General features: G+C 40.3%; 1 protein-coding gene across 1 annotated transcript; it reads left to right on the forward strand.

Annotated features, from left to right (window-relative positions):
• The first annotated feature begins 11,699 nt into the window (after positions 1-11,699).
• LOC4348125 (wall-associated receptor kinase 2) lies at positions 11,700-18,790 on the forward strand. Its single transcript, XM_015758041.2, has 2 exons — positions 11,700-12,630; positions 17,402-18,790. The coding sequence occupies exons 1-2, from the start codon at positions 11,700-11,702 to the stop codon at positions 18,547-18,549; spliced, it is 2,079 nt and encodes a 692-aa protein (XP_015613527.1). The 3' UTR covers positions 18,550-18,790.
• The last annotated feature ends 7,627 nt before the right edge of the window (positions 18,791-26,417 follow it).

The following is a 26,417-nucleotide window of genomic DNA, read 5'->3' on the forward strand; positions in this document are numbered from 1 at the left end:
AATCAAGAAAATGCAAAGAATCCATTAAAAATGGTTTTGTTCTCTGTTTCAGTAGTGTTATAGCCTATTTGCATTGTTTGCTTTGTATGTCGCATAGATTCCGGCTCTCCCGACGCTCTGGTGTACTTCGAAATAGTCGTCGAGGTTCCTCCAGCCGCAGAGCAAGGCAAGTCATGCTTGTCACTTGAACATATTGATCCCATATTGCAAATGCTCTATTATTTTCCTTTAAATATTGCATCGTTTTATAATGTTACAATGGGATGATTACCTACTGTCTCAGCCATATCATTTGTTATCCTGTTGCTTTGCTAGTTTGGGTTGTAACATGACTAGATGTTGGATTAGGGAATGCTTAGCCATTCTTAGTTCAACTAGTACACAATGGGGGAATTACGTTAATGCATAGACTCCAGATGTTGGATTAGTGCCACTGCTGTGGTGTTGGTTAATTAAAATATATTAAATGGTGGGCTGTGGGTGCATGGTTTTGATGGTAGCGCCCATAGCAATTAAGGACCGGTTCGCGGGAAACCCTGGAAGAATTCCTCGTACTTACCACAAGCCAGCATAGGCAACGGCTGGGCTTGTAGTGTAGCTTCCCTCTAGCTGACGCATCCAGGCAAGGGTGGGCGTGATGGAGTTCGGATGGGCCCTGCGACGGCCTATGCCGCTTTCGGATTCACTTAGGCACGAGAAGGGACTGCCCGCTGCCTTGCGAGGACTGGGGGTGAAACCTGAGGTGTGGTGTGCTTGATTAGATGGGGTTATGCGAAGGGTCCTATCACGGCCTCCTTCCGGTATGTCGTGGTGGCATGTCGACGCACGGGAACGTGTCGTGGGGCTGTGTCTTGTGGGTACAGTTGCACACCTCTGATCAGAGTAAAACTATTCGAATAGCCGTGCCCGCGGTTATGGGCGGTCAACCAGATTCACCGTGATTAGTCTCACCCTAGATTAGTTTAATGGAACTGATTAGTTCAGGTGGTGGTTTGGGCTTGTCTCAACGTGGTGTAGCGTTGAGCAGTGATTGGTTTAATATTGGCTAATTATTACAAATGTTTTACTGCTTTCAACTACTGTTTATAAATGCTAGCTTTATACAAATGAACTCTTTTAGCCCTCCTTTGGTTATACCTTGCATCATACCCTCTGTTCCGGTATGACTTGCTGAGTACAGTGGGTAGTTCTTGCTCTATCTCCCAACCCTTAGAGTTCGATTATGCGTCCGATGGTGGTTTCTCCGAGGAGTAGGCTTCGTCCGTGCCGTCGAGGATGCCTGTGGAGTGGTGTTCCCGCTGCTATCCAAGTCAAGGCTTAGGTCAGCCGATGGTATTATGTGGCTAGCAGGAAGTTGTATATGTTTCTCCCGAATTAGCAAGTCAAAAATTTTATCAGCTTTTGTATATGTTTCTCTGAACCTCTGGATGTAATCTTGCGCGGTTTCATCATGCCTCTGCCTAACTGCTGCCAGATCGGAGAGCTTCATCTCATGGGTCCCACTGTAGAAGTAGCTATGTAATTGCTTCTCCAAATCGACCCAACCTTGAACAAAATTGTAAGGCAATGAAGAAAACCATGTGAATGCTGATCCGGACAAAGACAAAGGAAACAACTGAACCCTTAAAGCGTCAACCGCCGATGCCTCTCCACACTGAGCCAAGAATCGACTGACATGTTCATATGTCGAAACATTGTTCTGTCTTGAGAACTTTGAGAAATCGGGAACTTTGTATCGGTTTGGCAGTGGAACCCTCTCAAACCGCTCAGGGTATGGGTGCCGATACAAATTTCCGGTATTCTTTGGCTTAAGTCTAAACTGTTCCCTCATGACATCTGCAATCAAGTCGGCCCATGGCCTCTGTTGAGGTACTCCTTGCACCTGTTGTTGTATCGGCTCGAACTGATTGAGTTGAGGAACATATTGGGGCTGAGGTAATCCTCCTTGTTGGTACTGGATGCGAGGCGAAGGAGGTTGGTATTGGTAATTCAAGTTACCCTCTTGATAATTCTAGAAATTCGGCTGTATATTATGCATCAAATGCTTAGGAACAACTTGGGCTGCAACCGATTGATCTGGTTGTACATTATGTACCAAGTGCTCAGGAATAACTTGAGCCACATTCTGCTGTCTTTGCCGATTATCAGGTGTTCTCAACCCAGTTGGTATCAGCTGCACCATCTGCTGCTGAATCGGCTGAACCGTTTGTTGTTGAATCGGCGAAACCGTCTACTGTTGAATCGGCTGAACTGTCTGCTGTTGAGTCGGCGTCGACAACACTGGTCCGGCAGTTGGCTGAGTTGGTAGGAACATTGAGGCAATCTAGTCTTGGGACAGCCGACTAATATTCTGACCAGCATGTTGCGGTTGCTCTCTAGAAAAGAGACGAGGATTAATTGTCTGCCTTTGCACCGATGATGGCGCAGCTGGTGCCGGAGTCGAAGCTGCTGCCGTCGACTGAACTGGTGGTGCATTGGAAGTACTCTGTTGGTTACCTATCACCAAGTTCCTGTAATTTGGGAAGACACCACTTGGCAAGTAGACTGGCCCTGTGTTCTGATGTTCAGCTATCGTGCCAACCATCACAGATTTGAACATATTTGTTAGTGTATTGACGATCTCTCCAGATTGGTTGATCAAGGCATGTTGCACCGCATAATCAACTTGGTCATGGAAATTGGTGCACCTAGGAGGTTCTTCTTGCACTTCAGCACCATCTTCGCCAAGATCTTCAACCACACCATCCTGAAGCCCGTCACCTTTGTCACCCAAGGCATCTACAACACATTTACCACCTTGAGATGAGCTTGAGCCAACTTCATCAGCAGCAACCACTTTCAGCTTGTATTTCTGAACAATTATCCCTTGGCGGGTTTCCTTGAATGAGTTCATGAACTTGTCCTTTACGCTACTCATCATCTGTTCAAGCTCATGCCTCTGTTCGGACGTCAGTTTGTCTAGTGTGATTGGAATAATGTTTGTCTCATTGACCTCAGACTCAACCCCAGTTGATGGTAGATTAGTTCCTGGAGGTTTCGGAAGCTTGGTTTTCGGAGGAATTGGCGGCTTGCTTGCCGACGACGGAGATTGCTTTTCTGTTGACATCGTTGTCACTTATCGGTCCCACTCGGCGTGCCAAAAGCATGTTGAGTCGAAAAAACACACACTGGCTGGGAAGATCTGCTTAACTTCAGTGCAGATCCAAAATCTTGCTTTTAGGTTCGTGAGCGTGCCAGTTGATTTGATCCTGTAATCAACAAGAAAGAAAGACAAAAGAAACCGTGGTTAAATCCATAAACGATAGCCGATCGGCCAGTCGCCGATGACATATCATTTATCTTCGAGCCGATGTCATATGTGAATCAATCGGCAGTTATAAATAAGCAAGATAAGACTAAATCTACTCAATCGGCTGTAGATATTAACACTATATAAAATCCTTCTGTCGATGTATATTTAAACCAAGTGATTGGGATAGATCGGTTGCCATGCCAAGACAGTATAAATCACTTAGATCGAAGTATACATTAACATAAATATTATAAATGCTTATAGCATAGCCGATCAGATAGATCTAGCATGTACCGGCTAATACTCTGATACCACTCTATATTAAGATATTAAAACAGATAGAATATATCAGACAGAAGCCTAATATACTTTATTGCGATAAGATCTTAATATAAAGGGCAGATTTAGCATATCAATTAAGCATATAGGATAAAAAGCTAAATCAGGTAAGATCGGCTGATAACCCGATACTATCTCTTTCGATGATCATAAAACAAGCCAAATATCATAATTATAGATATTACTTAATAGATCGAACCTAACCGATGCAGCATTAAGCATAAAGACAAGTATGAAATCTAGGCAAGATGATGAAAACCTACAAGAGATGGTAGATACACGATACAATCTAAATTAATAACAAAACATAACTCTACCGATTGCTTCCTAACAATAAAAACCAGCCGATAACAAGTTATATAGCGCAACTAACATAGATTGCAACATGCATATGATAACTCGATGAATTACATAAACATGATTAAAGTGTCATAAAGATGGAAGCATTAACCCCGAGAACGCAAGCCGCCATGACAAGTTTTACCTCTAGTTGAAGATCGAAACCGATGCAGCTCAACCTGAAAGCAAGAACTCGTCGAAATAAACGAAAGTAAAAAGGGTGGCGATGCGCGGAGATTGTATTGAACGATTGTTGTTTGATTACATGGGTTCAGGTTCTATTTATACCCGAGATTACAAAATATGTCCTTGCTGGACATGACACTTATCTCTAACAAACTCTAAGATACCATAAGTCTTTGCGGCAGACTTTTGCCCAAATATATCTCTAAGGAAATTACATGAAATATCCTAATTAATAGATACAATTGCCTTATCCGAGAGCTTTATCTCCATCGTGGCAATCCTCATGAAGCACTTTGAACGATTCTAGAAACAACCTTGAAACCATCTTCATCGGAATCGGCTGCATCACCTCTATCGGTTGTATCGGCTATCCTCTGTCCGATCCATCTCAGCTGATGCAGACTCCAGCCGATGCCTTCGCAGCCGATGCATACTATGTTCTTCGAATCGATCTCTTTTTCGAATCCGCCTCGATCCCAATGTCAAACCTGGTTCACAATTTACCAAATTTGGTCGTCAACAAATGGTGTGGGTTTAATGTTCATGCAAATGATTGCTCTATATCGATCGCAAGGGTGTAGAGTAGTATTTAATAATGTAAGTGCGGTGCTTAGATTATCAGATTTCACTATTTGGGCTTATATGCCACGGGTCAGTAGAGGTGGGCCACTGATGGTGACAACTCAATACGGGTATTCCTCCACATTCGTATATAATCCTAAGAAATTTTCGTGGTATGGGTACTCCTCCGTATTCATTTCCGATCAGATATCCATGACTTATTGTCGTAAGGAACTCGATAATCAGAGGTGGTCTCTCGAAACACCAGGAGGGCATAGTTAGGGGGTATTGGCTACATGATTATATACTAGTAAGTGTCTGGTGGCATAGTTAGGGGGTATTGGCTACATGATTGTATACTAGTAAGTGTAAATTACTGATATCTATATACTAGAAGTATATGAATGATTATTTTCTTATTCTTTCTCCACTTAGCTTATATTATATTTTAGCAGAGTAATCCTTAGTTCTTTCTTCTGTGTCAACCTTATCGTACCCAGAATTGATTAACCCACGCTTAGACTTTGGTTTATACAAGTAATATATGAATTATTAGAATAGTACTCTCTTATCAAATCTTCCCTTGGAATTAAATAAATACGATACCTTAGATTACTCCAAGGTGAAATGCTACAATAGAATATCCGTGTGCTTGCGGATCATATCTGTAACCATAAATATACCAAGAATATTTTAGTGTCAGCACTGGGAATTATATTTCTAGTAATATCGTTAAGAAATATCAACAATTATACTAGTTCAGACCACTCGCAAGGTAGTATACCTAATCTAGTTTATATGGGATTATAGAAGAAACCACGGAGTACAACAGAGAACAACAAAACTTCGAGATTACTGACGAGATCCTTGTCGTGAGAACTTCGACGAGATCTATTGACGAATTGGCTTAAAGTCCTCTGGATTTATTTTGTGGTGGTGGGTGTCTTGCACTAAGATTCAGTGCCCTGTACCTCTCTGGGGTGTCTATTTATACCACATATCATCTTGGTCTCCAAGTAGAACTTGAAGACAACAGACCCCACACGATATGACAACATCCTTATCCCCTCCGAGTATGACTCTGATATCTCCTATTCGTAGAGATTATCCCCTCCGAGTATGACTCTGATATCTCCGATTATTTCCGTAAGAACTTATCAATTTCCTTAACTCAATAGGATCATTTCCATATATTTGAGGATATACTATATCCGTATATCTCTTGACTCCTAGGATAGAAGGTATGCCTTATTATACCATATCCGTATATCTCTTGACTCCTAGGATAGAAGATATGCCTTATCCGAACCCTGACAATTATATTTCTACTATTGTCATATAAAACATCTGCAGCAATGCATGGGATCCCATGTAGTTAATTATTCCATCTGTTCTTTAATAGATGATGCCGTTGATTTTTAGACACATGATTAACCATTCATTTTATTGAAAAGTTTTGTGCAAATGTGTAAGATATCAATCATGCTTACACTACTAAAAGGACACATATACGTCGGCATTATAGGTGCTGGAATAGCTAAAACCAGCGAAAACTGGCACCTATAGTGTTTTTCCCACCTTTGCAGGCTGAAATACAAAAAAAAAAGGTACGACTATAAGTGCCGGTTCTAGAGAAAAACGGACACCTATACTTTAGGTTCCTGTTTTATAAGAAAATTGACACATTTAATATGTTATAGGCGTCGGTTAATAAAAAAACGACACCTATAATATATTATATTATAGGTGAAAACTGACACACGGAAAAACCGAGTCAAGCGAGGATACTTTTTTAGCTCACAAAAGACGCCGAGAGGGGGCCTTATCGACTTGCCCCCCTCCTCTCGCCCGCCTCTCCTCGACGGTGCCCTCCTTACCACCCCATGGCGGCGGCGCCCTCCCCTCACCTTCCCACGACGACGGCGTCGAGCACAGCTAGATCTGGCCGAGATGTGGCTCAAGTGCGGCAACCGGATCTTTCTTGGATTTTTTTTTGTTGATGTGGATAATGATTTTTTTTGGAAGTTGATTGTGCGATTGTGTTCGAGTTGATTGATTCAGGGGTGATTGGGAGCTACATCGAACGGCTTTTTTTATTTGTCTTGGGGCCTCAAAGATGCCGGTTTTAGAACCATTACCTTTGATTTCTCTCATTAGTACCACCTACTATGTGCCGGTTTCCCAATCGGCACCTGTGCGGGGGTTTTCAACCGGCACCTATTTGTGTTTATGCAGTAGTGTTAAAGTATTTTTAGTGATAAAACAATTCGCATTAAAATAAATAATAATTACCAACTTTTTGAGTAAGACGAATTTAACGTCCAAAAGTCAATGACCAAGGTACTCTCTCTGTCCCATTTGAAGTGCAACATTTGATCATCCATCTTATTTGAAAAATTTATGAAAAAATTTAAAATGATAAGTCATACACTCATACATAAAATACTTTTCATGTTTTACCATCTAATAACAATAAAATAATATTAATAAAATAATTTCAAATAAAACAGATAGACAAACATTGACCATGAAAACATATAGGGAAAATTTCGTTTCTACCCCTACTCTGATCTCTAATATTGATTTTACCCCTACTTTTTAGAGTTTTCGTTTTTACCCTCACTTTTTTGAACTGAACGCTTGTTTTGCCCCTACTTTGGATGGTGAAGTTAACGGTGTTAAGTAATTGATAAAATGACATTTATACCCTCTCATGTATGCTCATTAATATTGTTTTTGTCCCCATTTTATGCATGTAGCTTTAGAACTTTATTTTTTTGAGTATATTTCAAATTACATGAAGCACATTGACTAATATTTAAAGGGAACAGATAATTACATTTTACAAAATGTTGTCAAATTTTTGTTTAAGTTCTATCAAAATGCTGAAATTTTGTCAAAATTCCATCAAATTCAGAATTTTTCCAAATTGTTATATTAGTCAATGTGCGTCATCTAATTTAAAATATACTCTCAAAAATAAAGTTCCAAAGCTACATGTATAAAATGGGGGAAAAAACACAATTAATGAACATGCATGAGAGGGTATAAACATTATTTTATCAATTACTTAACACCGTTAACTTCACCATCCAAAATAGGGGCAAAACAAACATTCAGTTAAAAAAAGCGAGGGTAAAAACGAAAACCCTAAAAAGTAGGGGTAAAATTAATATTAGACATCAAAGTAGGGGTAGAAACGAAATTGCCCCAAACATATAAGTGCTGTTAAATTGGAACGGAGGGATGCGACTGATGGAGTAGTATACTGTGACGACCTGGGTTGTGCTATTTTTTTTTAGTATAGTTTTTCCCTTTGACATTGAGATGGCATAACCGTAACAGTCGCAGTTTTCCTATTGTACAATATTAATAATGCAGCCATGCATGCGGGCACCACCAACGACGATTTCCGTCGGCGAAATTTGCCCTTACGACCTCCGACGACGACTTTGCCGAGGCCTTCCACATTGCAGCCGTACGTGCCGACGGCCCGACGCCATGTATGTAGCTTTCCGTTTCCTAACTCTGATCGCAACATATGGCCCCGTTCGGCAGTCCTACTAAGCTTAGGCACGCGAAACGAGGAAACCATTGATGTTTGATTAATTATTTTAAACTCATGAAATGGATATATTTAATATTTTAACTCAAATTCTATATAAAATATTTTTCACAGAACGTACCGATTATTAGTTTGAAAAGTGTGTTAATAAAAACTAGGACACAATTTGTATCTTAATGAAAACTGGAACATACTAATTATTTTCACTTCGTGCATGTGTGGTAGCTAGCTGCAGTAAATAATTGACTATACTCGCTCCTCTGTTGCATATTATAAGTTATTTTTTATTTTTTTTCATATCAAACATTCTTAAAATTGATTAAGCCTGTGAAGAAAATATGGCAATATTTTTAACATAAAAACAAAATATCAGAATATATTCAATGCTATTTTATTTAATGAAACTAATTTGTTGTTGTAGATTTCGCTAAGTTTTTCTATAAGCTTAGTCAAATCTAAAGAATTTTAACTTAAAAAATATCAAAACGGCTTATGATATAAAACTGAGGGAGTAATATATTTTGCAAACCCCTCATTGAGTATGATCTGATAATGGATTATTACATGTGGCGATTAACAAGTCACTTGATAAGAAGTGTAAATTGTCTTTAAATGAGGAAAGCACAGGGCATGTTCTTTTTACTTGTCCTTTGGCTCATTTTGCTTGGAATGTAATTGCCATGGTGTTGAATTTACATACTGTCTCTCTATCTTTCTGGGATGGTATGAGAGCTATCAAAACAAAAATGAAATCTCAAGTGGGTATGGTACTGTTTGCTGGGATGTTGTGGGGTTTATGGATTACAAGGAATGAGTGGGTGTTTGAAAACAAACTAATCAAAACTCCTTTGCAAGTTGTCTGTACATGTCTCTGTCCCTGATGCAAAGATGGAGGCTGCTACTAAAATAAAAAACTGCGCTGACTTGGATGATTTCCATGAGAAAGTAATGCTCATTCTGGACGGTTTGCGGGTGGTTGACAATCTACCGAAGACTTGGGGTAGCTTGGGAGAGTGTGTCGTTTTCTGTTCCAGTTGCGTATATACATGATTACGGGTGGAAAAAAGCTTGGGCTCGTGAGCTCGGCTCAGGCTTGGCTCAGGCTCACATAGCTCGGCTCGGCTCGAAAGCCAAACGAGCCAAGCCCAAGCCTCCTTCCTAGCTCGTTTCCGAAACGAGCCAAGCCCGAGCCGGCTCACGAGCCGCTCGTGAGCTCGCTTGGCTCAGTACAATAGTGTCATATGCAAAAGTTTTACACCTTTTCTAACTATTTATTTGTTGAAAATGATAATTTTGATTGTCATATTATCTATTTATGTGTTGTGATGACATATTAAAGAAAAATATCACTTTATTACACATTCTATGTGGTAAAATGTTGCTTCATTTCTCTTAGACCTGCCAAGCTAGCTCGAGCCCATAAACGAGCCGAGCCGAGCTGCACTTTTAGCTCGTTGTTTGTAGCGAGCCAAGCCAAGACGAGCTTTCCTTGTACCAAGCTTTCACGAGCCGAGCCGAGCCGGCTCTGCTCGGCTCGTTTCCACCCCTATACAGGATGTGGTTAGTGAGGGAGGTTACGTTTTAGGACTTTTTTATGGTCTGCACCTTTCATGGAAAGCTGGGGACCCCAGTGTCGCGAAGCCTTTTGTTACCCTGTTTATTGCTGTCTACTTTTGTAAGATTCTGTAAGAACCTATTAATTTTCTTCTGGGCTTTTTACAAAGCCGGGTAGTAATATATTAGCTTAATTAGATCTGTGCCATTAAAATTTTGCTGGTTTCAAAATATACCATTACAATTTACGCATTTGTAACGATGCCACTGCTACTTGTTTGTAATCTCAGTTGTGCCTCTAAGATACGTATTTTGCATGTATTGGACGAAAATACCCTCATCTTCTACCTCTCTCTTCTCTTATCTTCTACCTCTCTCTTCACGTTGCTTCACTACTGAAGAAACCATCTTTGGTCGGTTGCCCAAAATCCAAAATAATCCCGGTTTAAATAGGAACCGGGACTAAAAAATATCTTTAGTCCCGGTTAAAAGACCTGACGTCACTTTTTGATCTTTAGTCCCGGTTGGGTAGGAAAATAGATACAGGCAGCAAAAAAACAATAAATAAATAAAACAGTTGGGACGTGACCCTATATATCTGTAGTCCCGGTTGGTAATACTAATAGGGACTAAAGATGGATTTTTAGTTCCGGTTATTTCACCCAGGACTAAAGATTCCTATCTTTAGTCCTGGATTCCTATTCTCGGTTACAAAACCAGGAGTATAGGGGGTTAGGAACTGGGGGTAAAGACCATTTCTCCACTAGTGCTTCTTGCTCTGCCACCACGCTGCTCACGCTCCGCCGCTGCTGCTGCTTGCCGCCGTGCTGCTAAGCAGGAAGAGAGGAGGAAGAAGAAAGGGGAAGAAAGAAGAAGAGGGAAAAGGGGTAGTTTGGTCCAATTTTTTCTGGAAATGCATCCGAGGGGTAAGTAGTGGTATCTTTTAAATATGTGTAAAATTATAATGATATATTTCCAAATACATGAATACAAGTGGCATATTTCGAAACTGATAAATTTTTATTGGCATGTATCCAATTAACCCTAATGTATTTGCCTGATATAAAAAAACAAGTGACTTGATATATTTTGCAAATCTCTCATTTATATATATCCATATACATATGCTTCTTCCCTTCAAAGTTAAGTTCCTAATATTTCTCAATGTATATATGTACTCATTCCTACCTCCAGTCTGGTGAACGGGTGCGGACTGCAGTTTGTATAGTAAGTACACGAAGATCGAGTCAAGCGAGCGGCGTAGAGGTCATGTGTACCGTGTACTTACTTATTGATGGGAAAAGGAATTAATTTTGAAATTATAATTTTAAAAAAAATAAGAACGAACTGCAATTTTAAGATTTTGGACACATTTATTTACCAATGCTTCCCATTGGAGTATGGGACCTCTGTATTTTGGCCTATACTTTCAGTTTGACCACTTACTACCTTAGGTACTTTTTTGTACTCCTCAACCTCGAACTTATGTTGCGTTCTTAAGTTCACTTTCCCAACTTCACCTCCCTCGTTTTTCGAGTGCACATATTTGTTTTACTTGTTTTGAAAAAGCATGTTACTTGTTTTAAAAAAAATTATATTAGATCAACGGGTAGGTGAAGAATTAGTTATATTATAAAACAAAATTTGAATACCAAATATATATAGCTATAATATAGTATTTTAAGAGGGAAAGAGTAGATCGTAGCAGGTGGACAAACACAGCTCTGCTATCTATAAATACACGCGCCACAGACAATTGGAGCTTATTGAAGGGAAACTAATTAAAGGAAGAGCTGCAGCTACTCCTACTCATATATCTAGGAAATAAGTTCCCAGTTAATGTTGTACAACTTACATGCGTTCATGGCATTCTGGCTACTTGCAGACCTGCTGATTCTTCTGGCTTCTGCCGCGGAGAGCATCTCCGGCCGGCCTGCCGCCGGTTGCCAGACACGGTGCGGTGACGTCAGCATCCCCTACCCGTTCGGCATCGGCCCCAACTGCTCCCATGGGAAGGGCTTCGAGATCGCCTGCGATACCCGAACCCGAAACGGCAGCGGCGAGTTGGTGCCGACCCTCGCCGCCGCCAATGGCACCATCCATGTGCAGAGCCTGTTTGTAGCGCCGATCCCGGAGGTCAAGGTGATGCTGCCGGTGGCGTACCAGTGCTACAACTCCAGCGACAGCGTCACCGAGAGTTTCTTCGGCGCGGTAGACCTCAACAACAACGGCGTGTACCGCATCTCCGACAAGCGCAACATGTTCGTCGTCCTCGGCTGCAACACCATGGCCTACACGAACAACGGGGACAGTCATGGCAAAGGCCCTTACGCCGGCCTCTACTACACCGGCTGCGTCTCCTATTGCAACGACTCGTCGAGCGCGCAGGACGGCATGTGCGCCGGCATCGGCTGCTGCCATGTCGACATCTCGCCGGGCCTCAGTGACAACGTCGTCACCTTCGGCGAGTGGTCACGCTATTTCCAGGTGGACTTCAACCCCTGCAACTACGCCTTCCTCGTCGCCAAGGACGAATACAACTTCCAGAGGTCAGATCTCCAAAAGGACCTCAACCGGACCAAGCCGGTGTGGCTGGACTGGGCGATCCGCGACGGCGGCAACTCCTCCGCATCATCGTCCTGCCCTGCGCCGGAGGTGAGGGAGAAGATGCCGCCTGAGTACGCCTGTGTGAGCGACAACAGCGAATGCGTCAACTCCACCAATGGCCCAGGATACTACTGCAAGTGCAGCAAAGGCTACGAGGGCAACCCCTACCTAGTCGGAGGTTGCAACGGTAAGAACACGTACACGAGACAAACAATCTACTCTTTCCTACTCGCTATCTTTCATATTGTTAGACATTTTAATTTTTTAGGCCTACTACCGAATGCTACACAGTTCTAATGAAATAGCTCATATGTGCTGACGATATCTTAGGTACCACAGGTACCAAACACGATACTCATAGATACCATACTTTGATATCTGGGTATTATAATAACGTCAGTATGGTACCTACAATACTAGATTTGATATCGGGTATCAAACATGATATCTCATAAGTATCAAATCATGATACCTACCTAACATACTGATTTCAACTATATCGTTTGAACGGTATTGCCATTTTATAGTATTTTTGTTAATTTTTTCAAAGTCAAACTTTTCTTACGTTTGACAAAATTAGTTTAAAAAAAATAGCAACATTTATAATACCAAATCAAAATGTGTTATATTATGAAATAGAGGGAGTATTGAGTTTGCACTATTGTGCATCCCACGCTAGTCATGCCATCTATGTCTGTTTACCAATACAATTTTTTTTAAAAAAATTCAAATTAAGTTATTTGTACACCCGCCATTGAATCGAACAGTATATATGCAGATATTGATGAGTGCGCTCGCTCGGATGAATATCCCTGCCACGGGGACTGCAGAAACACCGTAGGAGATTATCACTGCAAATGTCGCACAGGTTACCAGCCTAGAGGAGGCGGTCCCAAGATAGACGAGTGCAGCCAAAAGTTCCCTCTACCTGCACAAATTGCTCTCGGTATGTGCCTTCCAACCAAAGTATTTCTTTTATAGGAGGAACCAAAGTACTTTGTTTCATTCTAAAATTTGAAATATCTAGACGCCTAAAATAATTTGTTGAAAACGGTGTACTAAATTAAAGATGCTCCCTTGCATATATATACTCGCAAGACTATACTTGATATATCCATTTAATTCATGCGGCTTAACGCTTTTGTTCAATGTTTATTCAAAAGTAGAAAACTAAGAGCATAAAAGGAATAATTAAAGCAAAACCCTAATTAAGAGGATGGAAAAGATTGAGCCAAGATCAAACTATGCGGCAGGCTGTATATGTATTCCCAAAACAACATGAACTAGTGAACAAATGGAGTATATAAAATCAATTAATGAAAAACAAAATTGTTTAATTCAATACTCTACAGTGAGCATCTTTTTCTATGAGATGTACAAGGAAGGTGTAATATAGTCATTCCTGAAAAGAAACTAACGGTAAATTCACGTAGTCAACTATTTCAACTCCTAGCTTACATCTGGAGATGACTCCGCATTAAACTATATCGGACGCCCACCCAGCCTGCATATATATGGTAAGCACGGCTGGGCTCAGATCCTGCAGAGTGGCAGATTGGCCTCACCAAATCGCCTTTTGTTCACTCTAATATGCGTAGTCGCCCCTCGTATGATTATACTTTGAATTTTGTAGTTATTTGTCGATCGTTTGCATTAATATATACATAAAATGATTGTTGATATGATTTTGGATATATTTTAACATGTTCTTCTAGATTTATATATAAAATTAAACTTATTTTAGTATGGAGAGTGTATGTCCGAGTCCGAATATACTTTAATGTAGCATAAAAAGAATCATTTTTAAACCATGTCACTAAATAGCACCAACACTACTCAGTACTTGAATGACATGACATCATTTCTATTCATCCTTTTTAGTTTTGGAGACTTGCAGCCACATCCCTTAGCTATGTCAATTAACTCAGGTGGATAGCTAGATATAGACAACTAATTAATGAGCGAATTGTATTGATTAGATGGCTAATCACCCGAAGGTTTGCATGCAGCGCATGGGGATAGGGGGTGCCAGGCCCACCCTGGCACCCTCGGTGGCTTCGCCACTGCTTCTCACGGCCCGATGTTGTGCATTGTGCATGGAGCCCACCCGACCTATCTATCATGCATTCTTTTTTCACTTTTCTTATGCGTATACATTGTTTTATATCAAATTTTAAATAATATTGTATCGAAAAGTGCATATCCAATCTACCAATCTACCATTTGATTACATTATTATATTTGTTATAATCAAAACATTTTAGAAAGATCTCACACAATTATACTTTGATAAAGAATTATCCATTGTTTCACAATTTATAGAAAATTATGCTATCACGTGTGCAAATGTTTCAACTCACCTCATTATTTAAGAGGAATGAAATATATAAACATATTACAACAAAACATTACATATATATCAACGAGTGAAACATAAACAACAAAATTCATATGATAAATATATGTTTGCAAATACTTAATTTTATAGGAGGTGTAGATTAGAGCTGTCATACATACACACACGTACACATATATTTGGGGCGTATAAAAAAATAGGAGTTCATACACATATAATATACGTATAATTTTTTTTGTATGTATACGTTCAGAATAAGTACCCCATACCGCCGTATGTAGATCTCGCATTAGCGTTTTAGGATGTCACCTGCCCCAAAGTGAGGGATTGCTTGTAGAGAAACGTCAGGAGCAGAACTGACATTTGTTCAGTCAAACATTATTAACACATTCGATAGAACAGTGTCAGCCCCTTATAACAGCGGATTAGTGGAAAATATGCCAGCTGCACTTCAATGACATTTAATATGGGGAATATTTTAACTGTTTGTCACTTTAAAAAAAATGTCACAACTCATATACTACGGCTGTGTTTAGATCTAAAGTTTGGATCCAAATTTCAGTCCTTTTTCATCATATCAACTTGTCATACACACAACTTTTCAGTCACATCATCTCCAATTTCAACCAAAATCCAAACTTTTTACTTTTATGATAAGTAATTTTTCACTCTTTGCTGACATGCATGGCATGCCAGCCTGCACTCCCACGGTGGACAAGACGTGTGAAATGTTTATCTTACCCCTCGTGAACCCTACAAGTCAGCTGTATCTCTTTGTTCTCTATCAGTATAGATGGCCAAAGGGCCCGCCCGGCACGGCCCCGCCCAGGCACGGCTGGGCACGGCCCAGCAGCCATCGGGCCGGCACGGCCCGCCCATGGGCTGCACCTCCTGCCCAGGCACGACCTACCAGCTGTCGGGCCGTGCCGTGCTGGCCCGAAGGCATGGGTGGCCCATCGGGCCTTTTTAAAATAAGTCTATTTTTTTTCCCTCCTCTCTAGGCTATTTCATTTGTATAGCTAAAATAAGTCTATTTTCCGTCCCTCCTCTTTGGGCTGTCATGTGTATAGCTAAAATAAGTCTATTTTCTGTCCCTCCTCTTTGGCTGACATATGTATAGATAATAAAAGTCTATTTTAGATCCCTATGCTTTCGTTCATGGCATATAATGTCTATTTTTACTCCCCTATTTTTTTGTGTATCGGGCCTAGCTGCCGGCCCATCGTGCCGGGCCGGCCCGGCCGTGCCGGGCCGGGCCGGCACGGGCCCGGCCTCCGTCGGGCCGTGCCGTGCTTGGGCCGGGCCAAAATACCGTGCCATGGGCTGGGCCATCGGGCCTCGGGCCTTTTGGCCATCTATATCTGTCAGTGGATCCATCCAGGAAATTAAGCACCTTCTTGTCGTCCGAGTTGACAGCGATGGGCTGGGGTTGCTGCCGCTGGAATAGGCCAAAAAAGGCTGAAACATCCATGGTAGCAAATAGATAAAATTAACAGAGAAAACCTAGACAACGGTATCCCGTTGTAACGGGATACTCTTCTATGAGACAGTACATATACCTGATACATGTTGTGGTATCAACTACATGGTACCCGATACCTGCGATACCTGTTATCTGGTACCTATGATACCTAGGACCTGATACCTGTGATACTCGTGCAAGAGAATAGTTAATATGTCTATCCCGTTGTAACGGGATCCCGTTTTGTAGCAGCCCTCTAAAATTAAAGGACTGCGTGGAGCACACAAATGCTAAATTAATTAAGCCAAGTTCGATAGATAAATGCAATTCACCGTTGTTTTTTTAATTGGTTGGTTGAAATGAAAAGGCAGGGAGCTGAACCATTCGAATTTTTTTTTTTCATACACAAAATTTTCAGAAATGGATATGGAAGCTTTTTCACATATCGTTAGGGTTTTTATCAAATATGCCTGGATAGTTTCAATGGACAAATGGATCAACTGGAGCAAAGTATTCGCACTAGTAACCGGGAACATATCCTATGCACACTCCGTGCATACCAACTAGCAAATGCCACGAAAATTCTACAAAACATTATACACATACTTCGAATAATATTACACCTATATGTGAAATTTTATCTTCAAATTCATTATATTTTGGTCGTAATAAAAAAGACAAAATTCTGACACATTTTTAATTACCTAGAAAACTGTCAGATTTTTTTTGTTACGGCTAAAATATAATGAACTTGAATATGAGACTTTATATATATGTGTAGTACTAATAGGAGTAAATGTTTAATTTTATAGAATTTTTCGTGATATTTGTTAGTTGGTGCGCACGAGAAACATGTGTACATAGAATATGTTCCTGGTAACCATATATGATCTTTAGTGAGTTACAAATATCCTAACTATTTTCATATTTTTCATTCGTAGGAAAAAAAACAATTCTTTAGCTTTTGCATGTCAGTCGTACATGCATAATATATATAAACATTACACTGTTGATATATAGTAATATATATTCATCTCAAGTGAGCATTCGTTATTATTTTCTATTATAAGTTGATAACAACAAAATCACAAGTCAAATGTATTTGTTATCGTTGCTAATGAGAACTTATGATCTTTGTAGGCATAAGCCTGGGATTTTCTTTCCTGATAGTTGCTGCACTTTTTACTCTAATGATGCTCCAAAAGAGAAAAATTAATGAGTATTTCAAAAAGAATGGTGGTTCAATTCTACAGAAAGTGGACAATATCATGATTTTCTCCAAAGATGATCTAAAGAAAATCACAAAGAACAATTCACACGTTATTGGCCAAGGAGGTTTTGGTAAAGTGTTCAAAGGGACGCTTGAAGATAATACAATGGTGGCAGTGAAGACTTCAATTGAGGTAAATGAAGCTCGGAAGGAGGATTTCACAAATGAAGTTATAATACAATCGCGAATGATGCACAATAACATTATCAAGCTATTGGGTTGTTGCTTGGAGGTGGATGTTCCAATGTTAGTGTATGAGTTTGCCGCTAATGGGAGTCTGCAAGACATTCTCCATGGTGATGCCAATCGCTCACTCCTTCTCACACTAGACATACGCTTGGACATTGCAATTGAATCTGCAGAAGGTCTAAAATACATGCACTCGTCCACAAATTGTACCATACGACATGGTGATGTCAAGCCTGCCAATATACTTTTAACAGACAAGTTCGTCCCTAAGATCTCAGACTTTGGGACATCCAAGCTTCTTACAGTAGATAAAGACTTCACCATGTTTGTTGTTGGGAGCATGGGATACATAGACCCAATATTCCATAAGACTGGTCGTTTAACGCAGAAAAGTGATGTTTATAGTTTTGGTGTTGTATTGCTAGAGCTCATTAGTAGAAAGCCAACTATATATGGCGAGAACTTTAGCCTCATCATCGAGTTCCAGAAGGCCTATGATGAAGTACACAGTGGGAGGGCAATGTTTGATAAGGAGATCGCGGTGGAAGAAGATATCTTTATCTTGGAAGAAATTGGTAAGTTGGCAATGGAGTGTCTAAAAGAAAAGGTTGAAGAACGACCTGATATGAAGGAAGTAGCAGAACGACTTGTGATGTTGCGAAGAGCCAGAAAGCATGGACAAGGAAGCTATAATTTGAGTCCTAGACACCATGAGGAGATTAGTATTGAAACAACTCCTACGAGTTTTGGTGCTGATTTTAGCACAAATAGTAGTGTGAGTCTTTCTGCAACATGCACTCCAGAACGCAAAGAACTCTACAAGCTATAGATCAACAACTGGAAGTGAAGCAAATAAGCTATATATATAATCTATCTTCTGGTATGTGCAGCGTACCTATCCTATAAATTAGTATCCATTGATTGAAATAACTTTATGTCTTCAAGCATGCATCTCCTACCTATGTTTTCTAGCTATGACAGAGATGCAGTTTGTTGTAGCACAAGATTGTGTAATCTATTTTCTGTAGTGTGGAACTTGGACCATGTTAGATATTGTTGTATACATGTAATGCACGACTTCGATCACATTCAAGAATTTCATAGAGCTAAAGTAGCTTGGAATGTGTATAGAAGCTTTTTATTTGTATAGTAAACACTATATATCTAATGATCTAAATCGTTTGTTGACAAGCTACAAAGCTAACTAATATTTGCTTCATCATCAAATGAAATGTCTGCTGAAAATTATATTGTCCTGATCAATACTATTTATCCAATCCTGCATTGATGATTTTATAGACAATTTTCTCCATACGATCAGAAAAATCGTAGGTTGTTAAATGGCTTTACGAAGAGAATTCGACTTAAGAAAATAACATAATATTGCCATGACTATTCATCCCCCATGGTAGCCAAATGACCATTTTGCTTGCCGTTTCTATTTTTCTTCTTATTTTCTTTCTATTGTTAGATATAGGTACATAACAATCATGACAATTTTGGTAATTTCTCCCCAAATTTTGAATTAGTAAATAATATAAAAAAATAATTGAGACTCTGAACCAAGTACTTCAAGATTTCTTACTTTTTTGGCCTAGTGTGAGATAACCGTAGGCTATACACAAAAACACACGGTAATTAATACTAGTGACCAATGGCAAACCGTCGGCCTAATTTCCCATCGGCGATCAGTGGTCAGTAATTAGCGAATGGCCGACGGTACCCTCGGCTATCAGGTTTCCGACGGTGGAAAGCCCGACAGTTTACTTTCAGCCACTTGTGCAGATGCGCGATTTGCAGGTGCCATCTCAATTCCCATCTGTAACTAGAATGCTTGGTAACTATGTTTTCATTTTCTTTAGAATTGGTGTTTTATATTTCTATATTTTTTTGGTTTTGATTTCTTTGTAAATTATATAATTTAGTGTTCAAGATATTCACAAATCTTGGTTTCCAGGTGTACCTACATGGGAAAACACAAACTGCATAAATAAAAAATATGATTGCAGCTTGTAAAGAAATTTCTTAGATATATATTTCTTATAGCAGTTACATTACTTTATTTTTAGATAAAATGATAAAATAATATAGATCCACGTGTTAACAACACTGATATATCAGTGATTCACGCGCCATCAATAAGTAAGAACATTTAATAAATCTAGATTTGGAAATAAATGTGGATGGGGAATCATAAGAATTTTTCTATATGAACAGAATTGGTGGTAGAATGGTAAGCTCTAAAGGAAAAGTGTTGACTCTAGGGAGATGGTATTTCATGTACTCTAGAGATGTTTGGGAAAGGATCCAAAGGAAATATATCCCAGAGCAACGGTTAGAGGCTAGAGAAATAAATGGAGGGGTTTTGTAAAAGTCGAAAGAAATAAAAAGGAGGGTTTTATAAAGTTTGAAATAAATAAGGATTTTATAAAATTTAAAAGAGAACATTTAACTTTACAAATAAAATTTAGGTCCAAAGTAAAAGAGATTAAAAGAAAGTAAGGTTGCTTCAAAGGAAAAGTCGAGAAGAGCACAACTAAAACTTTTCGCGAAAATTTTTCCCAGAAAATTTGAGTGCATTGCATCAACCCTTCGCTCATTCATCTTCTCATACATTGCAACAAGAAAAACTAATATTATAAAAAATCACATGATTAGGTTACGATTTCGATGTCAATATAGTTTTGAAAATGATAAGGTGATTTTTTTGGATAATGGATTAAATTCCTGCCTTTACTTCAAATAAGCTACAATCACTTATTACAAAATTCTCTCAAAGAGAGCAAACATTCAGACCACTTCATAGCGACGGGCACGTCCAGCAAGAACAGATCCAATATACATCATCACCATGGAGACCAATACCATGTAGACTTCTCACAGCATGACTGCCAGCAAGCACCACATGTAGGCGTGAGCGTTAACGAAGGAACGTTAACATAGAGATCGAACTAAGAAGGCAGGTAGATCGCCATTACTCACCTTGCAGCACGGGATGACTTAATGTTGACTTCCCCAACCATGAGTGGCGTTCGACGGTTGGAGTCCGATGATCATTATTGGTGGCACTAGCATTATACTACCTCTAATGTTTTGACTTTTTTCTAAGTTAAACTTCTATATATTTGATCAAATCTATAGAAAAATATAGTAACATTTTCAACACAAAATAAACCAATTTAATAAAACCAATTATATTCAATTCTAGATTTAATAAAAGCAATTTGGTATTGTAGGTGTTGCTATATTTCATTATAAATTTGATTAAAATTAAAGAAGTTTAACATAGGAAAAAAATCAAAGTGTATATATGGTACCAACAGCAGCAGCAGCCGCAATAGCCATCAGAGGGTTCAGGGTATCGCCGTGTCACACCCTGAAGTTCTTCTCCCAAGCCTAAATCATTTTAATAAATGACCCCAAGAAATTGTTTGAGTAATGGCAAGAGAGAAACCCTAATTTAATAAATGCAATTAATAATTGGAAATAGTATGTGGATTTTTTCTTGGGTTCTACATGTCAAAATATGCTAACAGGATTTTTAGTGAAATTTTCAGAGCTCTAGAAATAATTTTAACCAATTAAAATTGAGCACAAGCAATTATTAAACCCCTGGAAAATCCTTTTCCTTTTTTCTTTTTCGTTTTCCCGCCTTTTTCCCTAAATGGGCCGTCGGCCCATTTCCCCTCCCCTCCCCGCGCGCTAGCTGGGCCGGCCCGAGGCCGAGGCCCAACAAGCGGCCTAGCTGCCGCCCCGCGCCCCCTCCTCCCTCCGAGACACTGACAGGTGGGGCCCACCTGTCAGGCCCATCCCCAACCTCCGGCCGGCGCCGCCCGCGCCCGCAACCGCCGCCGCCCGCCTCTCCCACGCGTGCCCACGCACGTCGCCCACTCCCCGCACTCGCCCCGCACTCCCCTGCAACCGCCGCCCCACTTTCCAGCCCGCACCCACGTCCAAGATGGCTGGGATTCGAAAACGAATCCCACCTCTCTCTCCCTCTCTCCACACCTCCCCCACTTCGCCGGCCACTCCCCGCCTCTCTCGGCCACGTCCGACCTCCCCAGCCCTATATAAAGCACCACCGCTTCCTCCTCCACCTTTTTCCCTCTTTCGCCATCCGCTCCCGAGCTCTCCTTCGCCTTAGCACCATGCACCACCCGCCATCATGCGCCCATGGCAATTAATGACCGGTTCGCGGGAAACCCTGGAAAAATTCCTCGTACTTACCACAAGCCAGCATGGGCAACGGCTGGGCTTGTAGTGTAGCTTCCCTCTAGCTGACGCATCCAGGCAAGGGTGGGCGTGATGGAGTTCGGATGGGCCCTACGACGGCCTATGCGGCTTTCGGATTCACCTAGGCACGAGAGGGGACTGCCCGCTGCCTTGCGAGGAGTGGGGGTGAAACCTGAGGTGTGGTGTGCTTGGTTAGAGGGGGTTATGCGAAGAGTCCTGTCACGGCCTCCTTCTAGTACGTCGTGGTGGCATGTCAACGCATGGGAACGTGTCGTGGGGCTGTGTCTTATGGGTACAATTGTACATCTCTGATTATAGTAAAACTATTCGAATAGCCGTGTCCACGGTTAAGTTTAATGGAACTGATTAGTTCAGGTGGTGGTTTGGGCATATCTCAACGTGGTGTAGCGTTGAGCAGTGGTTGGTTTAATATTGGCTAATTATTACAACTGTTTTACTGCTTTCAATTACTGTTTATAAATGCTAGCTTTATACAAATGAACTCTTTTAGCTGTCCTTTGGTTATACCTTGCATCATACCCTCCATTCCGGTAGGACTTGCTGAGTACAGTGGGTAGTTCTTGCTCTATCTCCCAACCCTCAGAGTTCAAGTATGCGTCCGATGGTGGTTTCTCCGAGGAGTAGACTTCGTCCGTGCCGTCGAGGATGCCTGTGGAGTGGTGTTCCCGCTGCAAACCAAGTCAAGGCTTAGCTCCAGTTATCTTTTATTTTCCGCTGCATTTATGTAAGACTTTTATAATGTTTGTAAAACGTGGATCTGTATATCAACTTTGTCGTTTGTGTACCCTGGCCGGTCCTGAACAGGGTTTTAATGTACATTCTGCTTGAAATTCTATTCGGGAATTTCTGGGCGTGACACGCCGCCTCCATGCATCTTCATGTGTGATTTCCTTTGCCTTCCACGGAGGGAGGGCGGCCCGAGGGGTGCAGACTCGGCGGCGGTGTGTTAACCTTCGGCTGCTTGCCTTTGATGAGATGGCGACAGGAAGAGGCTGACGGCAAAGGCCGCCGTGGAGCACCGGTGGTTGGTTCACGGGGAGGCGCCTCGCCGACTTCAGATTCACAATTTTTTCACATTCTTTTGAAAAAAATCAAAACCAACTTTAAATGTCAAACGAGACGATGTAAATGTTTGTTGGTCGACTTAAGTTTATTTATTCAGATTGATTGCCTTAAAAAAATTATACCAAATTTGTTTGTACCAAAAATTATACCTATTGCCTTACATATCGGCAAGCACGCTACAATACTCTTCATGGACAGAGGAGCAATGATGAAAAAAAATTTACTAATATACTTATTTTTTCAATAATTTACGTTTATATATCTGCATTGTAAGGATTTGTAAAAATATACCCATCCTGCGACGGTCCCACAGCTCTAAAACACGAAAACGACGGTCCCACAGATCCAAAACGCGGGACCACGACGGTCACGCGTGACCAAAACGCGGCAGCGCCATAACAGCCATTTTTATCAATGTGTTGACACTGTTCACAAACTAGTTGGCACTGTTTGCATGCCGGTTCCGCACAATAATGGGTCTGCGGGACTGCCTAATGAACAGTGCTAAACAGTGTTTAAAACAGTACTAAACAGTCCGATCGGATAATAAATTCGCTCTAGCCGCGGTGCCGCGTTTTGGTCGCGTGGGACCGTCAGCGGTCCCGCGTTTTGGATCTGCGGGACCGTCCCGCGGGACCGCGCGTTTTGGAGCTACGGAACCGTGGCAGGAGGGTATATTTTTTTCAATTCCTTTCTATGCATGTATATAATGGTAAATTATTGAAAAAATAAGTATATTTGTAATTTTTTTCCGAGCAATGATGGGGTAAAAAGGAGCCTCATCATTCGTCCTATGGCTTATCAAAACTTGATTTTAAAGTTGGTTTTGAAGTTTTGTTTTTCAATGTAGTTTTATTTTTTAGCTTTGGTTTTTAAGTCACACTAAGGACACATGTAGTAATTTTTACTTGCAAATCATTTTTTATCCCTAAAAATAAGCCGTTACTGGCTTACTGCTTATATAATCAGCAACCAATGAGCCCAAAATCACAAGAAGAAAAACTGGCAGGTAGGTCCAATTGTATGCAGATAATTCTTCCATCCCATCGGTTTACCACTACAGACGCTGCCGCGACCGCGAGATACAAAACTTGAACACGACTGTTTTCAATTCACAAGCACCACATGCGTAACACATAAGTATAACTGAAAGAAGACGACGGTACATGTCTTAGGCTATTGCAGGTGTTATGCTGGAACAGCGTCTAAGCTTTTATCTTGTTTCATAATTAGTTAAACAAATCCATCACATTGCGTGATGGCTGGATTGGCGGCACCAAGGGAACGGAAATGAAGATATTGTATATGGTAAGACTTGTTTGCGACTCTAGGGCAGCAGAGATTATCTTACAGAACATATCCCAGACGACCGTCAGGGAGCACCATTGGTACCATCCTCATTCCAGCTGGTGCTGGTCCTCTACCATATATCATAGGCTGTAACAAAAATGTCCATAGAAACAACTACAATGTCAACATGCAGTAGCAGATGCAGACGAAGCAATTGCAAACGAAGAATTATTTGTGAATATAATTTTTACATGTGTGTTCTTAGCAAATCTAAAAACAAAGGCTGAAAAATAAACTTCAATGAGAAAATTTCAAAATCAACTCCAAATTTAAGGTTGAAAATTCAAATTTTAGCTGATAAGCATCAGCGAAAAGATGAGGCTTCAGGATTCCTAGCATGGGTATTCGGAGTTAATTAAATCATGTTTCATAGAATTTATATAAAGATGCTAGAAATTAATTAAATAAAACAATAATTTAGCCCCGCGGATGAAAACAGCTCAAATGCATATATATCTCACAAATTTACTAGATATCTGATAACTAAATGCAAAGTTCATGCAAAAAATCATGATCCATGTTTGAAAAAACATTAACAGAGTATCAATTTGACTAATCTTCAAGAGACTCACTCAAGGCATTTTTCTCTTCAGAATATGATGCTTTATTATCATTAGACAAACACTAAGAACTTCCTCATCTACATACAAATCAAGGGAGTATGTGAAGAGAACGGTGTATGGGATTGCTTTTGATACACCATCAAAGGTCAATGTTGGTGTTCTTACAACACGCCAATTTCATATATTTTTTTTCGCTTCCTTAAACTGCCTTCAATGCACTTGACCACAATCTCTCTTATTCCCTGCCTTAGCAGGCGGTAAAACGACTTTTGTGACCTCTCCATGAATTTCAAAGATCTCCTTAATCTTCTCTTTAGAAGCATTGTCTGGTAAGTTCTTCACATATATAGTTTTCACCTGTAAAAGAAAAGGCCATTCAGACAAATGTTCCTAGGGAACAACAAAACAAATTAAAATGATATGAAATTTCAAAGCTAATTATCTCTATGAATATAAAAAAAAATCAACAAGCGAAGGGTGCCTTGTACGAATAGGACAATCCATCCATAACAGAAACAACCTTGCACAGGTTGAGCCAGTGGACAGTGGTATTGAATCAGTAGACTAACTTCCACACAACAAAGTGTAGTCTGTTATACATTCCCTAACGTGCCATGTAGAAACTAAAATCATGATGCAGCTGCATCCTGGAAATACATCAATAAAATGATGGTTATTTTGGTTCAACAATGGTAATCAGTAGTTCTGGATAATAAAAACTTTAATGTGAATGAGACATGATTAATAAAAAATACAAAATATTTCATGTTTCTTTGATCATTTGCCAGTTCCATTAGCAAATTATGGCACGAAAGAAATACTCTCTCTGTCCCATAATATAAGAGATTTTAGGTGGATGTGACACATCCTAATATAATGAATCTGAACTACTAGGATGTGTCACATCAATCCAAAATCTCTTATATTATGGGATAGAGGGAGTAAATTCAATGCCTCTTTTACAAGTGAATCATCCCCAACAATAAATTAGTAGTATCCCCCAATAAATAAATTAGCAGTATAAAGGCCACTTTAAGAGTTTAGATTGATAAATTTGTCGCAATCTTTTGTTTACCATCTTGTTGATTAACGATTGCCTTAAAATTTCTCTACTACGCAGTCGTTCTCTAAATGGCCCACAACTAAACCCTTATAATCCCTTTAAATGGGACATAACGATAGTGCTTATCTTATATCCTCGGCTATGTTTAAATAATAGAAAATGAGGAGCGTGATTGAGATTAAATGAAGGACAATGATGAAATAAGTTGGAGAAAATGGATGGGTAGTATTCAAAGTAACCCCTTCATAGGTAAAAAATCATTTCCCTTTCCCATTATCCAAACGGTCCATCGAATCTCTGTTACAGACGAGGAGATTGGAAGAAGGATTGCGACGGAGGAAGTATTTATAGGCTGTAACAGGACATGGTCCTGGACCTCGTCGGCGCGGAGGAGCGGTGTTC

This window comes from Oryza sativa, chromosome 10, assembly GCF_034140825.1.
Source record: "Oryza sativa Japonica Group chromosome 10, ASM3414082v1".
Classification (NCBI taxonomy): domain Eukaryota; kingdom Viridiplantae; phylum Streptophyta; class Magnoliopsida; order Poales; family Poaceae; genus Oryza; species Oryza sativa.

What these genes read in the sequence shown, in the direction of transcription:
- LOC4348125 (XM_015758041.2), top strand. Translation starts at nt 11,700, where the DNA reads ATGGCATTCTGGCTACTTGCAGACCTGCTGATTCTTCTGGCTTCTGCC. An exon ending in CCTAGTCGGAGGTTGCAACG is followed by an intron (nt 12,631 to 17,401) that starts GTAAGAACACGT and finishes TGATCTTTGTAG; the next exon opens with GCATAAGCCTGGGATTTTCT.